We start from the raw sequence: 14,684 nt of genomic DNA, 5'->3' as shown, positions 1-14,684 counted from the left end.
ATCCCTTTTTCCATCCTGCCATAAGCAGGCAAGGGGATCACCTGCTCCTGGTGGCCGCAGACAGACTTCAGGAAAAAATAAGCCGGACATGGCAAACCTGAGGCTCCACGTTCACTAGGGTGCTTGTGAACAAATATGCAGATTTTACAAACTCCTAACCTAAACGATACAAGTTCTGCACAGCCGTATGGGTTTACAGGAAAACGGGGAGAGGGCTTCCTCTTCATGCAAATTAAGCATTCCTTAAAATGGGAACAGCGGAATTAAAAACAACTTAGCGTTAGAAACTTACTTTGCAGAAGGAGTAATGGGGTGGAATAGGCAAGGGTTAGGTGCCATCGAGCAGCCAAATACAATGTTTTAATGGTGTAAGATTGATTCCATATCAAACCTCACAAATTTTAGTGAAGTTTGAATTCGGTAGCTCTAGCTTGTAACTGAACCTAACGCAGGGTGAAATTAATGATGGCAGTTTATTGGCACTTTTACATTTCTGTGAATTAAATGAACCTTTTTGTGTTCACTGGATAGAAAATGCGTTAAACTGAATATGTGCAGTGTAGTAATCCAGAATTTGAAACACTTCTGCAGTGAAAATTAACTTGATCCGATTTTCCTTTTAGCAAAGGATAGTTTGGATTTGAGAAATAAAAGACTGTCAAGTAAGGCAGCAATAATTTAGTTTTCTGACTAAGTTGCTCAGTGGGTCATTGAACCAGATCCCTGCACTGACTAACATGCATTGATTAAAACAGATTTCATTATCCCACGACGAGTTGTGCTGCTGACTGTGATGGTACTTTTCTTCATTGCATTAACCAAAAGTTTGAGGGAATTCCTTGTGATAAATCTAGAATTGTGGGTGAGCGTGCCGCAATAACCAAGAAAACCTCACCCTGCTCCAGTTATATTAGATACTTTGCTTAATTACAGAATCTCAGAATCACAGAATTTTCAGAGTTGGAAGGGACCTCTAGAGATCATCTAGTCCAACTCCCCTGCTACAGCAGGATTGCCCAGAGCACATTACTCAGGACTGCATCCAGGCGGGTCTTGAAAATCTCCAGAGAAGGGGACTCCACAACCTCCCTGGGCAGCCTGTGCCAGTGCTCTGGCACCCTCACCGTAAAGAAGTGTTTCCGTGTATTTGAACGGAACTTCCTATGTTCTAACTTGTGTCCACTGCCCCTCGTCCTGTCACTTGGAACCATTGAAAAGAGCCTGGCTCCATCCTCCTTCAACCCACCCTTTAGATACTTGTAAGCATTAATAAGGTCTCCCCTCAGCCTTCTCTTCTCCAGGCTAGAGAGTCCCAGCTCTCTCAGCCTTTCCTCATAAGGCAGATGCTCCAAGCCCTTAATCATCTTAGTTGCCCTTCACTGGACTCGCTCCAGCAGTTCCCTGTCCCTCTTGAACTGGGGAGCCCAGAACTGGACCAGATGAAACTTGCCAGATGAAATTAAGTAACAAAATAACATGGTTTACATCTGAGATGAGTAAGGTTTTATTTACAAATTTGCTTGTCAAGCTTTAAGTCCGAAGACAAGGAGAGTCTTAAGACTTAAGCAGCGATTCTGCAGTTCCCACCTCCCTTATGCTAAGCTTTTCTCTGCATTGAATTTTTGCTTGCAAATGACAAAATTATTAGCCTCTAATTGGCTATATTTAAATATGTTTGTCATGGAGTAATATAATTAAAATTGCATCTGTTTGCTTTTTTAACTTTTCCTGAAAGAATCTTCATTAGCCACACTTTGTTTTTGTCACAATATCAGTCATGCCGTAGCTTTCATTATCTTGTACCCACTGGCTCTCAGTAAGCCATCCACAGTATCCCAGCGTCTGACAGAATTCACTTCTCTCTGTATCGATCTAGGAGGGATAACGCGGAAAGGATGTAGTATGTGCCCTCCAAAGTGGAGTCTCTGTACCAAAACGGTGTTACCCAAAGAGATTTCTGTTTTCTTGCACACCTGGCACAACGGAAACACAGAGTGGGATATGAGAATATCTAAAAGGTCAAAACATGTCTGTAGAGGCTTCAAAGGTATAACTGCGTATTACCTAGGATCTTGCTGTTAGCGTGCAAGCAGAAGTTGAGTCCAATAAACCCCACCTGCTTTAAGCTTAGCTTAGCAAATTAAGTTAGTATAGATTATATACTTTTAGTACCAGATTACAATAAACAACAGTGATATTAGGTACCATTCAGTCTCTGTCTTGTATTTGCTGTCTGCTTTGAGTCTAGCAAAATCCTCTCGTTTTCAGTCTGTTTGCAAATAAAGTCATGCTTTGCGGGCATGTGATGAATTAGGTACTACAGAAGCGAAGTGTGTTGCCAGGGTTAGTAAGGGAAGATATGAACTCATGAAAAAGTCTCCATCTCAAAGAACCAAATTCTGTGGACGTTTGAATCCGTGGTTTCTGCCTGTCTACAGAAGGGTCCATTTGCAAAATTTACATTCATTTTTGGCTTTGGATTTTGAACAACTCCAGTGCTTTCAGGTAGGGCCCATCTCCAGGGAAAATAAAACTTAACCACAGCCACCAACCCAAAAACTGAACCATCACGTAACCTGAACCCAAATGATTGAGGTTAAAAAGAGTTTGGTTAACTGTCTTGTTTTGTTGCCTTTGGCTAGAAAAAAGAAGTGGGAGTGAGAGTTGCCTTTTTAGATATTTCTGACCCAGGTTAAATTAGGACACTAAAAGTCTTGTGAGGAAGTTTCAAGGGCTGATTGGATTACTCGGATCCCAACCTAGCCTGTGGAGATGAGTCCAAAATTCCAGATGGTTATTAAATTAGAAAGGGAGAGATCTTATGAGGTCTGCATCAGTTCTAGATAATACCTGCCTTGTTTCCTCATGGATAAGCACATCCAAAGATACTCATCAACATCCTGAAGGCATACGGGCTCCTTAATCTGGTTAGCTTGTGTCTGGTTTGAATGGGAAGAACATTTCCAGAACTGAAGTTCAGGCCTTGCTTTCAGTTTCCTACTCAAGGAAGAGGAATTGAGATTCTCTTAAAAATGTTTCAGCTCCAAGATTGTTCTGTTTTGTAGTAACATTTCACTATAGTCAAAAATTCTTCCCGTCGTTGGAAGTCAGTCTGGTTCCCTCCTTTCATCAAATAGCAGCAAGATCGTCTTTTTTTTATAGGGTGTTCTTTTTGGTTTTGAGGTTCTTTTTTTTTTTTGGGGGGGGGGGGGGCTGTTTTTAAGAATTGTTATCTGCAAAATTTAATAACAAGGTAGATTGAAAAGTATGTTCTACTTCCTGCCGTTCATGCTGCTTGTTTAGCTTTTATGCTACATTTGTAGAAAATAAAAGCCAGAATGTAAAACTGATTGATGCATGTGCCATCATATGCCAACAAAAATGCAGCAGTTTGGGTTATGAATGCTTCAGGAGAACTCGTGAGAACAAGCAGAGCAAACAGAAAACTAGATGTGTTTAACACACAAAGCCTTAATGAAGACTGATGTGATTATACAGGTCTGTAACTTATTTTTTTAATACAGATTTGGGATTCAGTTCAACAGAAAATGTCCCTTTAAAAGTTTCCGAATGATGCGTGACCCATTCTGCCACCCCACCTTCTTTCCCTGATTAGAAAAGGGAAAGGGTGTATTGAAGATAACACTGAGGATACTTTCCAAATGACCAGAGGAAAAGAAAGAACAAGGAGAAGGGATCATTAAGATGATAAATGAAAGTTGGGCTTGCTGTTATTACAGGTTATGTTGCTTTTTCTCAAGGGGAGTGCAGGGGGAGGGGATGTACCATTTCCTGTAGGAGAAACTATAATCAGCTATAGAACATTTGCAGTTTTAGGAAAAAAAGGTCCTGACTGTGCTACTGTACAAAGATTGAAGTGGCAAAGTGAAGGTTCATATTGAAATGATAACGACTTTGTGGTGAAACAGAACACAACATGTTCTTTCCTAAGAAATTGTAGGAGGCTTAGCAACAGATGCCAAGATGTTTGTTTGCATAAAGATGATTGATGACCTGAATAAAGGCTGAAAATTGTGAAGAGAAATACACCTAAATTCATCTTAAATTTGGGTTTAATCTATTCCTCTTCCTGTTATTAAGGCTAATATTCTGTTACCTAACTGGCCTTTGAAACCCTTGCTTCTCCAGAACTTGGTGTAATGGGTTCATTTGGTACATAAGTGGGATAATCTGCATAGTTTTTAAGTTCTGTGGTCTTTCAAACAGTATCAAAAGGAATATAATTTGGGTTGGAGGGGAAACTGCATGATTAGTGTTCTTCTAGAAGCCAACAATCATGCAGGAACTTTATGATTTGGAAACTGAGCTGTTACAAACCACCATCACCTCAAGTGTAATTTTCAAAGAGGAGGAAACCCTGTAGCAAGGTGACCTAGAACATTGGTGTCCCAGAACCTCTCACATTTCATTCACTACATTAGCCAAAGAATCATACAAGCACCTCTTCTGTAACCAGGGCTCTGCATTGATTTTGTGGACTTGGTGGTTGAAGAATGGGATCTTGACTCTAAGTGGAAAATTTTAAAGATCTTTTGGTTTACTTCTAATTTTCTGCTTTTCTCCGATGTGTTCAGAGTCCTCTTCTTTTTCTCACAGCCACTTCCTAATTGAAAACATATGTTTACCCACTGAAAGAGAAATACAGTTGTAACCCATGTGAACAATGGCAGCTAACAGAAAGCACTTGACCTCTAAAATTGAATTTTCTCAAAAGTCAAGGAACAAACAATTTTTTAATACATTAGAGAAGCAAGTGAAAACAAAATGTTTATAAGACAACCTTTCTGGATTCTCATATAGTTTGAGGAAGTCTCATGAGGATTTCTACATTTACAAGATTTCAGGACAACACTTGTTTAGCTGTAGATCTTATATACCACAAGGTGTTCCTCTCTGTTGTTTTCGCTATGGTGACCAACGTATATCCACATGATAAGACTGGTATTGGCACAATCTTACTATTTTTGAATCGAACCTCTTTGTCAGTTTCTGACACCAGACGCTGATGACTGAGAAATCCACCTGGGATATTCATCTGAGCTTCTTGGTTCCTCTGCACTGGACTTAAAGTGTTCAGGCAACAGGTCTTTTACGTCGGTTTCTGGTGCTTTCTGCAGATTCTCAGGCTTCTCTTCAAAACCGCAATATTTCCTTTCTGAAGGATTTTTGAACTGCACAGTGCAGGGTAACGGGAAAGCAGAGAGAAGAGGTCATCTGTTCTTCTTCTAGTTTACAAGTGCCTTCTCCAAAGTTTGAATTTGAAATGTTAAGTTTGGAATTAATTTTTAGATTACCTGTGCCAGTTCAGCTATCCTCGCTCGTGCTGCTGCTGGGTAATGTGATAAATCGTCATGTAAGAAGATATTAAGGAGACACAGCATTTTTTTTTTCTATCATCAGTGCTATGCGCTCTTCCTTGTAAGAAAAATTTAGTAACCAAGTCATGCAATGAGTATGCCAAACAAGACTTTGGTAAAGGTGATCTAAACGCCTGGCGTGATTTGACACACCAAAAAAATGGACAAACTATTATTCCTCATAAGTCAATTACGTATTTCTTGGGTTCTCAACTAAAAGCATTGTAATCAGCTGTCAAACTGGAAACCAGTGCAGGAAATTGCCTCCATAACATATAGGACCCGAGACAAATTGTTTCCCAGAGTCCTCGCTGTTTACAAACTGTCTGCACCGTAAATTGCTGCTCTGATCCTCTCACCTTATCTCCCAGATATTCCCGCACTTTTCTACCAATCCTGCCTGACTCTTTGGGCATAGAGCCGTAGATCAGTGGCCGAGTACAGAATGCCTTTCCGTCCTCAGAAGAGGGGAAAGGGTATAATAATCCATATGAGCCAAATGCAGGTGCTTAAGGACCCGATTTGTGTATGTTGGGTTTATTCGGCATCCTTTTGGAAAGACGAGGAAAAACATTTTCTGCTTCCGAATCAGTTGGCTTTTGAAAATGAATAAACTGGTTGTTATCCCCTCATGTTGCTGGGTGACCTGTTTTTATTGTACACTGAGGTGCAATAAAATAAAAAAGGCGATACTGTGAAGGAAAACTCACAGGCCTTATTTGAATGCATAACCAAGTTTGTTTACTTTGAAAGAACAATAACAATGTGATGAATGTCTGGTGCAGAGTTAAGTACATCCTTGTCCAAATTTGATTTATGTGATCGTTTCTGGATGTTAACTCAACCATTGTTAACATAACCTCCCTCGTTTTTATATTCACGCTGCCTGTGGGCACACACTAGCGCAGCAACGTGACAGAAATCCGAAAGAAAACTGGTAGCAGTTCCTAGCGCAGGAAACCTCTTTCCCTGAAATAACAGAGGTTGGGGTGTAGTGAGCTGTAGATCGTGTTAAGGCGAGCAGATCTGTGTAACTGGAGGATCTTTGTTAGGAGAGAGAAGGCAACCATTGATTCCTGTAGCTTATTAACCTCTTGAGGGCCATGTGCAGTATCCAGACATCATCCATGGTCTGATAGTGTGTATACGGGATGTGGGTATCGAATGGCCCAAGGAAAAGTGCAACCACTTTTGCTGCCTGCTGAAACGCGTCAGGAGATATGCTGTGAGCTCAGGTTGCCTGTGTTTTTGAAGGCAGAAGTTAAGCTTTGTGAGGAGTGCTTATGTGGACGCTTCTGTAAACGTGTAGGTATGTGTAGGTAATTCGTGCCATAACTTCGTGCAGTATACAAAGAAGGGGTTCTCCAGCCACTCCACAGGATATCAGAATGGCAGGGACTCCACAGGGTGGGAGAATGGGCATCTTTTAAGAGATACAGATGATGCTTTTTTTAGGCAAACAAAACATTCCGAAGTTGCCACAATGATTAAAGACAAACACGGTTCCCAAGGGAAGTTTTATGTGTATAAACGAAAGACATTCTTGTTTGTCTTTCATGTTCATTTCAAAATTGTGTATAATTACTAAATCCTTCCCACGTGAGCCTTGTCGCTCGTGTTCTTTAGCTAGATAATATAGCATATGTTTTAGGACCCATAGTTCCATGATTGAAGTTCAGTGATATCTGCAACGATATTTTTGATTCATTTACTTGTAATTCAATTTAAGCCAATTAGAAATAGCTGTCAATAACTGTTTATTTTTCAAAGTCATTATATGACTTACATCAGGTGTCATCATTGAAATTTTATATTTACAATTAAAATTGAAATTTACAGTTGCCAATAAAAAAGTGGTATGTTCAGCGTATTACTGTAAGTCATTCACATAAACCTTTAATTTCATCTTAAAACTGCATCTTGATTTTGTGTCAGCTGGTGGATACCGTATGCGAGGAACGGCTCTTCGCTGCGGGCAGATTCAGGTGCGACTGCTGAGATAAGCACAGAATTTGAGCATCCACACTCACCTGCTTCACCTTTTGCTGTTCGTTTTTAATCGCCCTTTTTCTCTCAACTTCATATGGCTGCACTTTTCTTTTTTGTTTGATACTGATCTTGGGAGAGGAAAGAGAAAATGCTGATGAGATTATAATATTTTGGGCAGTGTTGTGCTCGGAGAGGGGCAGAGTCTTTGTCCAATTCTATGCAAGACACCATCATAATAAGGTACGTTACTGCAAATGGCATAGTAACCTGTTAAGGGTCATAGCAATCACCTGACAAGTCCTGTGGTTCATCGACAAATCAATCATTACTGAAATGACCCACAGGATGTGATTTTAACATGATATCCTTTAATTCAACATCCAGAGTTTGCCTGTGGATAGACCGCAGTGTGGGATTCGGACTGTTCCATCAAGAGCCCAATTTTGAAAATAAGCTTCCTGCCGTTCTTTATCAGTATTATGAATTCCTTGCCTTATGAATGAAAATACAAGGCAACAGATTATTGTGGGTAGTCTGTTTTGCATAATATATTGTAGTACAGCGCTCATCTGAAGCAGCAAGTCATGTTTCAGAGGCACTGTCTGCCGATGCTTAAATTTCAGTTGAGACCTGCGACGACCATATGGAGCAATGTGAAAAAGCAGTGGCAACAAGCTTGATGGTTCAATTCAGAAAATATGTTTCACAGTAAGAAATTATTTATTTCAACCTGGTGTTTTGGGGGTTTGGTAAGTATTATTTGTGCTACTGAAATAATCTGGTAATCCAAGGGATAAAGTAACCACTTCTTCATAGCCCAACGTACGGCTGTGTGTTGGGACTCGGGCCAAACCTTCACCTTAAGATTGTACACAGCAACTCTACGTGTGAGTTTTAAAGGCAGTTTAGGGGGGCACAGTTCATAATTTCAGTCATTTGTCTTTAACTGTAAAAACAGATATGAACTTAGAAAAAAATTAGTGGGAGCAACCACTCATTTTTAATGTACAAAAGGGAAGTTTTCCATACTTTAAACTTGCTACCCAAAAGCAGTGACAGTTTGGGGGCAAAGATGGAATTAAGAAAGTTGGGAAGTCGAGATACAGCTGGCCAAAGTTTAAAAACTGAATTAATTTTAAGAATGTTTTGTTATCCAGGAATTAAACTGAATGCCAGCTACTTCTTAGCAGCACTATATAAATCAAAAGAATTGCAGAAACAAGTCTACCAGTTCCTCCACGTGTTGCTGTCACTGGGTAACAGTTAGCACCTACGTTAAGTCACTCCTTCAACGGGCCATGAAATTGTTCCAGCTTTTAAAATGTGTGAGAGAATTAAGGCAGGTGCTGGCACATCATAAATGAAAATCTAACCTTCAGGCTGGTACAGTAGTGACACTGTTACTGTTTGCATTCTTGAAAACACACGGCTTGTCAAGTTGCAATAGAATTATTTTGTGCTTTTATGTTATTAAAACTCGGTGGGGTCTTTGGGCTGCCCACGAGAAGTACGAGACTTACAGGTGTAAGAAAACATTAATTATCGATACTCGGTATGCAAGTATGTATTTTGTTGTCGTTACTGACTTTGTGACGCCCAATAGCTGTTGGATTACTGAAGGAAGAACCTTGCTACAGAAGGTGCTCACACATCTGCTGTTCGAGAAATCAAATACTAAACAATCTATGATCCAAAAAACCTTAATGACTTCTCTGAAAAACCTCTTGGAATAATAATACTCATAAAAACAGCATACAAAGTCGTATTTTAATTTCACAGCAGAACAAACGCTTAGCGGTTTTGCATAAAAAAGAAATACCAGAATAGAGTCATCTTCAGTCCATGGATATTTTACCTGAGCTCTTATTTAAACCTGAAATCCAGTGAATTGCTATGCCACTTATGTCAAGCAATCATTCCTGTTCTCGGAATGGAATGCTTAATCTTCAGTTTCTTACAAGGTTCCTCTTACGAATAAAACTGTGTTGAATCTTACTACCTTCGAACAACTGTCCAGTGTCTGTCCTGCCTTTTTCCAAAACTTATACCAGACTGCAAAGTGAAAACGTCACAACTGTATGTGAGGTTCTGTTAAAAGTTCAGATGAAATTACCTAACTTATTATCAGTTTTAGGAAGCCTGCATATTATTCTTATTAACAATAAGGTAATTTAATTACTTTAATTACTGATTTAATCACTTGGGTTTTGTGTCACATTCAGCCCTATATGAAAATCTCCTCATACAGCATTAGGGAATTAGAATTATCCTGGTACTGAGTGAGAAGAACATATTCTGTTGTATAACCAGAAATGCATGTATTGCCTGAATATATTTGCTTTCCTAATTGTAGAACTGAAATATTTTCTTCATTTATATTTTGCCTTAATATGTAGGAAGGACAGCAGGCAATACAATAGAATTGTAAACCTATTCTTACTTCTTTCATTTTCCATTTCTTCCATTTTCTCTCATTTCCCAAAAGCGGGTCATACATTTGCGCTTTCAAGCTGTATTTTGAGGTCTCTTTCGGTGTCACTTTTTTGGTTTTATATCCAAGATCACCTTGCGTGCTAGTGCGACGCAATTTTAATGTATTCCAGTGACACTCCTGTGGGGTAGCAAGGTAACGCTATTTTCAGTTGTATAGCTGAGGAGCAGAGGCACAGAAGAGTAAGAGCAGCATTCCCCTACCTAACTCTGGCTAGCCACGTAGGCTCCCCCTAGATGCCTACAGTTAGGTGACCCCCCAGTGACTTAGCCTGGATCACACTAAAGTCTGTGGCAGGCGGTGTCCTGAACTCAGATCTTCCAAGTCCTTCGTTAGTACTCTTTTTACTGGAACATATTTCCTGTCTGAAATAAATATATTATGCTGAGTATAGGGGTTTGAATACTGCTTCTTCCTGTGGATTGGCAGCAAGCATGGACTTTATTATTTTTGTATCGCTACTGTAAATTTTTTGCTGTTTCTCTTATTAAATAATTGAGAACGTCGTCCTTCCTCTTGGGTGTCATGGGTTCTGTGCTGATTGCTTTTCACAGATACTACACTCTCAGGGGAAATTGGCACCAAGAAAAAAGTGAAAAGACTGTTAAGTTTCCAGAGGTATTTCCATGCATCCCGGTTACTGCGTGGAATTGTACCGCAAGCCTCTTTGTACCTACTGGATGAGGACTACCTTGGGCAAGCAAGGGTAAGATGGGGCTCCAGATCTCCGTTTCTTTTAATAATATTCCAGAGAGTGTCAGTTTTGTTTCAGTGTTCGGATAAACAAATGTATGGCCGGTCTTTCTTAAATGACCCACCTTACTTGCTGCCCCACAGCAAACAGACTGTCCGTTCCTCTTTCACCATTACAGCTTTAAAGGCTTAGTCTCAAAGCAACAAGAAAATGTTTAAATCTATTCAGCGTTTTCAGATTCTGTCAACTGAAATTATAATCTGGATTTATTAAAGGATGAAGGATCCCCGGCTGAGTTACTGATTTAAGTAAGTGCAGCCTCGACACAGGATTTAGTTCATCCGCTTGAAAAAAGACAGCTGCCTCTCAGCTGGTATGGAGCAGCTATTAGGCAACCCACAAAAGCTCTCCACAACGACAAAGGCTAGGAAACTGGGAGCATTCACGGCAAAGAACTTTGCAGTAATCAAAGTATAATTCTCTTATTCTGCAGCTCTTAGACTTGCTTTGAGTGATATTTTCTAACAAAACTTGCACAACTGATAGAATTGGGATTATGCACCTAGGCAATTTTTATTCTCTGCAAGAGAAGATTACATGCCAGGTGTTAGAAAGTAATTAAGAATCCAGAACTGGTTTGAATGTAGACTAAATGATGGGAGTGAACACGCATTTCGTTCACACGTATGCCATTGTAGATCATACAGTTAGTCCAGACTCAGTCTCTTGACTTAACTGATGTAGCTGTGAAAACACTGTGTATGGTGGTAGCGATGGATTCTTCTGCGTGGCTGAGTGGGCTGCACAGAAGCACTGTATCTAAGTTTATGAAAGCTATTCCTGTGTATTGCTTTGTTTAGCAAAATGTAATTCGTATTCGCCATGAGAGCTGAGATTGTGTTTTACTGTAATAAAAACCAAAGAGAATTTGTACTGAATTGATTTTGGGACATGAAAGAACAACGAAAAAGTTGTTCAGTAAAAGGGATTGTTTTCATAATATTTTGGTTTATATTACTCCATGTTTTGAGCTCCATTTAGAAGGTATTTTAGTGTCAAGTTCAAAAGTTCCTCAGTTAAAAGTGCAAGTGATATTTTATGCAGTATAGCTAAATTTGGTTCCTGATGTCCGATATTTCTAATACATCTGTATAGCTTTCCCAAACAAAACTTTAAAGCTGCAGCAACCAAACCTGTGATTGATTAATGTGGAATAATAATTTAAACCTACTTTACAGTTTGACATACCAGTCATTTGCCTTTTCATATTTGTTTTTTCTAGCACATGCTATCCAAAGTGGGAATGTGGGATTTTGACATTTTCTTGTTTGACCGCTTGACAAATGGTAAGTAATTTTTAAAAAGTTTGTATTTTAATATCTCTCATATATGACTATTCTAAAAATCCCTAATTAATTAATTCCTAAATGTTTCCGGTTTAGATTACTGAAGAGAAATTGGACACAGTTAACTTATCTTAAAATCATACCCTTGAACATTTTCAGGCTTTTCTCAGAATGTTCATAATTGTAGGATAATGTTTAAAGTGTGTTTTTGTCTTAGTCTAATCTCCTACATTTGTTATGGTCACCTTTTCAAGGAGGTGTTTCAGTTTCATTTACCTGGGAAATTCCAAAGGTACTTTAAATATACCTACTAGATACTTTGGTTGATAAATCCAGACCTCCATAATCAGTCGATTTCTATCAACATGAAATACCTTTAACTGAAGTTACCCTTGCTTCTGTTCAGCAGCAAAAATTAGGAAATTCACTAAGACAGTAAAAATCTGTGAAATATTTTGTCCAGATGTATGCCTGTAACACCACACACCCCGCAGTGTCTGGGCAATACCTCTTGACCGGGTAACTCCTGAAGAGGGTCGTGATCACACCTTTCTGCTTTCTGTATTGCTCACAGGAATGAGATCCCTCATTCCTCACCCGCAATCTAATTAGGTTTGGTTGGGGCAGAAGGCGTAGCAAATAGGTGGTTTTGAGGGTAATTCAGCTGAGTGACTGGTAGTGAAGAGCGGAAAGGACTGCAGATGGCAAAGGAAGCAAAAGCATAATTCTTCTAAATTACCTTTCTGCGCCCCTGCTCAGTAGTCAGGGCCAAATAAGTTTCCACGTCCTTTTCGTACATAAATTTATTTTCTTTCCTGAGTTACATTTAATAAGAAAAGACGCCCTTCAAACATTGTTTATATGTTGTATGCATTGGTTGGTTTGGGTTTTTTTTTTTCTAACTTTTCTGGAAACATTGCTGCTGAATTATGCAGTGCAAACTTTTTTAAGTAGTGTGTGTATGTGTAGTTGATTGTATAATACTAGTTAGGCTTGATTTTGCCAGTGTTCCCAGTATTGGATTCACAGTAAGGCCAGCATAACATTACGGTGGGACTTGAGACTGTAAGTGCTGCGACTCATTTTTTCCTGTCTGCATCATCATTATGAGATGCAGTTGTAACTGAGCTACGTGTCTGGGTTAATTACATGTTTGTACAGCCATGTGTAAAATAAAAAAAAAAAATTAATTACAAACTGCTAATTTCTCAGTAATTAATTAGTTACTATAGTATGGCAAACTGAAGTGGCAGAAAAAAACGTTCTCCTTGCTGTCATTTCTGGAGGTAGACCCGCATTATGAAGATGCTGTGGTTCTCAAATAAGGCTGTCAAAAGATTTCCAGTTAAAAACATGTCAATTTGCCTTCTGTGTCATGTTGGTACAGCAAACATGACTATGGCGTCTAGACACAAGAATGGCACTCCACTGGTACAGCCGTACCATCACATCTTGATTATCTATCGGAGTAATTAATGTAAGCTACTTTGGGGTATAGGAGCGTGATCTAAGCTCATATGAAAGGCACTAAGGTGATAGGAGCTGACCAATAGTTAGGAAATTACCAAGATTTTTAGTCTTGCTTGGTTTGTAACTACATATTGAGGGAATCTAAGAGTTGTTCCTTTCTGCTTTTAGGAAACAGTCTCGTAACACTGCTTTGTCACCTCTTCAATGTGCATGGACTTATTCACCATTTCCAGTTAGACATGGTTACGTTACACAGGTTTTTAGGTAAGTGCTCACCTCAAAGCCATCTTTAAATGCCGTTTGCAGCTTAAGTAGGGCATCAAAGAAGGCAGTGGTTTGGTCTGCGTATCTGTGTAAAATCATGGTGGTGGTGCAAATATTTCAGTAGAATATTTCTGTGATGTGTATTAGCGTACAATTTACAGGCACTCAGGTATTCGGTTGAGTACCTATTAAGTGAACGGCGGGACTTCAAAAGGCTCTGCATTGGGCTGAAGCATCCCGGTACCACAATTACACTGGTGATTTTAAAAAAAGTGTGCCATGCAGAGATGTGGCCGGCCGAGTAGGCCCACACAAACAGACAGACAGACATTGCAGAACCTACCCGTGCACAGTACAATTGTGGTGCAGTGTCATTATTTTAGTGACTAATAGACCACTGAGACCCAGGGCAGTTAAAAGCTTATGTGCAAAATTTAACAAATTATATCAAGCTGTCTGCACTGAATAGTGTTGATGAAAGCCCCTGCTGCTGTTACTGCCAACAGAAATATTAGCCCCATGCTGTCAGCGAACCAAAAGAAGAAATTGGCCAAAATCAATTACTTTTTGCATCATGTTTTGAGTGCAGCTGAATGCGGGTTTGTTAGGCTGTCAGGCAGAGTTTCAAAGGCAAGGTCTCTTCTTTAAGACTGCGTAATCGTCACTTCTGGAACGCGTTCCTCCAGTGTGGAGACAGACAAAATCTCCCTGCCGTTTCTGACTCCCGTGGGCGGCCACGCAGTGGACGCTCAGATAATTCGAGCTAGCGGTGTCCGGGGTTTAAAGGCTTACCCGCTGTAACTTCAAATGCTGGTGGAGCTGGAGGCAAACTGAAGGCTAGGACTTTCTTTGGCGTGGCCCATGCTGGAGACGAGTGCCACGGGAGCTTTTGCCCATTACCTTTCTGCTTGATTAATTCGAATAGTGTCTAGGAGAGCGCTTTTGGGCAAGATCACGTGCAGCTTCCGCTGTTCACGTGGTGCTGCCCAAAGACCACCGAGCGGCGCGGGCACTGCTGCAAGGAAGAGGTGAGTGTGAAGCACAGACCTCAA

The 14,684-nt window shown here is 39.9% G+C and overlaps 1 protein-coding gene across 2 annotated transcripts in view; it reads left to right on the top strand.

The window, feature by feature from the left end:
- Nucleotides 1-14,684, top strand: part of PDE7B (phosphodiesterase 7B) — a 180,076-nt gene that overhangs the window by 144,175 nt on the left and 21,217 nt on the right. For both annotated transcript variants that reach the window (XM_082481808.1, XM_082481807.1), the window contains 3 exons: nucleotides 10,413-10,564; nucleotides 11,835-11,898; nucleotides 13,537-13,632. In XM_082481808.1, the coding sequence (XP_082337934.1) occupies nucleotides 10,413-10,564; nucleotides 11,835-11,898; nucleotides 13,537-13,632 (312 nt within the window). The remainder of the gene's footprint in view (nucleotides 1-10,412; nucleotides 10,565-11,834; nucleotides 11,899-13,536; nucleotides 13,633-14,684) is intronic.

Source organism: Vanellus vanellus (assembly GCF_965231255.1).
Source record: "Vanellus vanellus genome assembly, chromosome: 3".
Classification (NCBI taxonomy): Eukaryota; Metazoa; Chordata; class Aves; order Charadriiformes; family Charadriidae; genus Vanellus; species Vanellus vanellus.
This window is presented reverse-complemented; position numbering and strand designations above follow the sequence as displayed.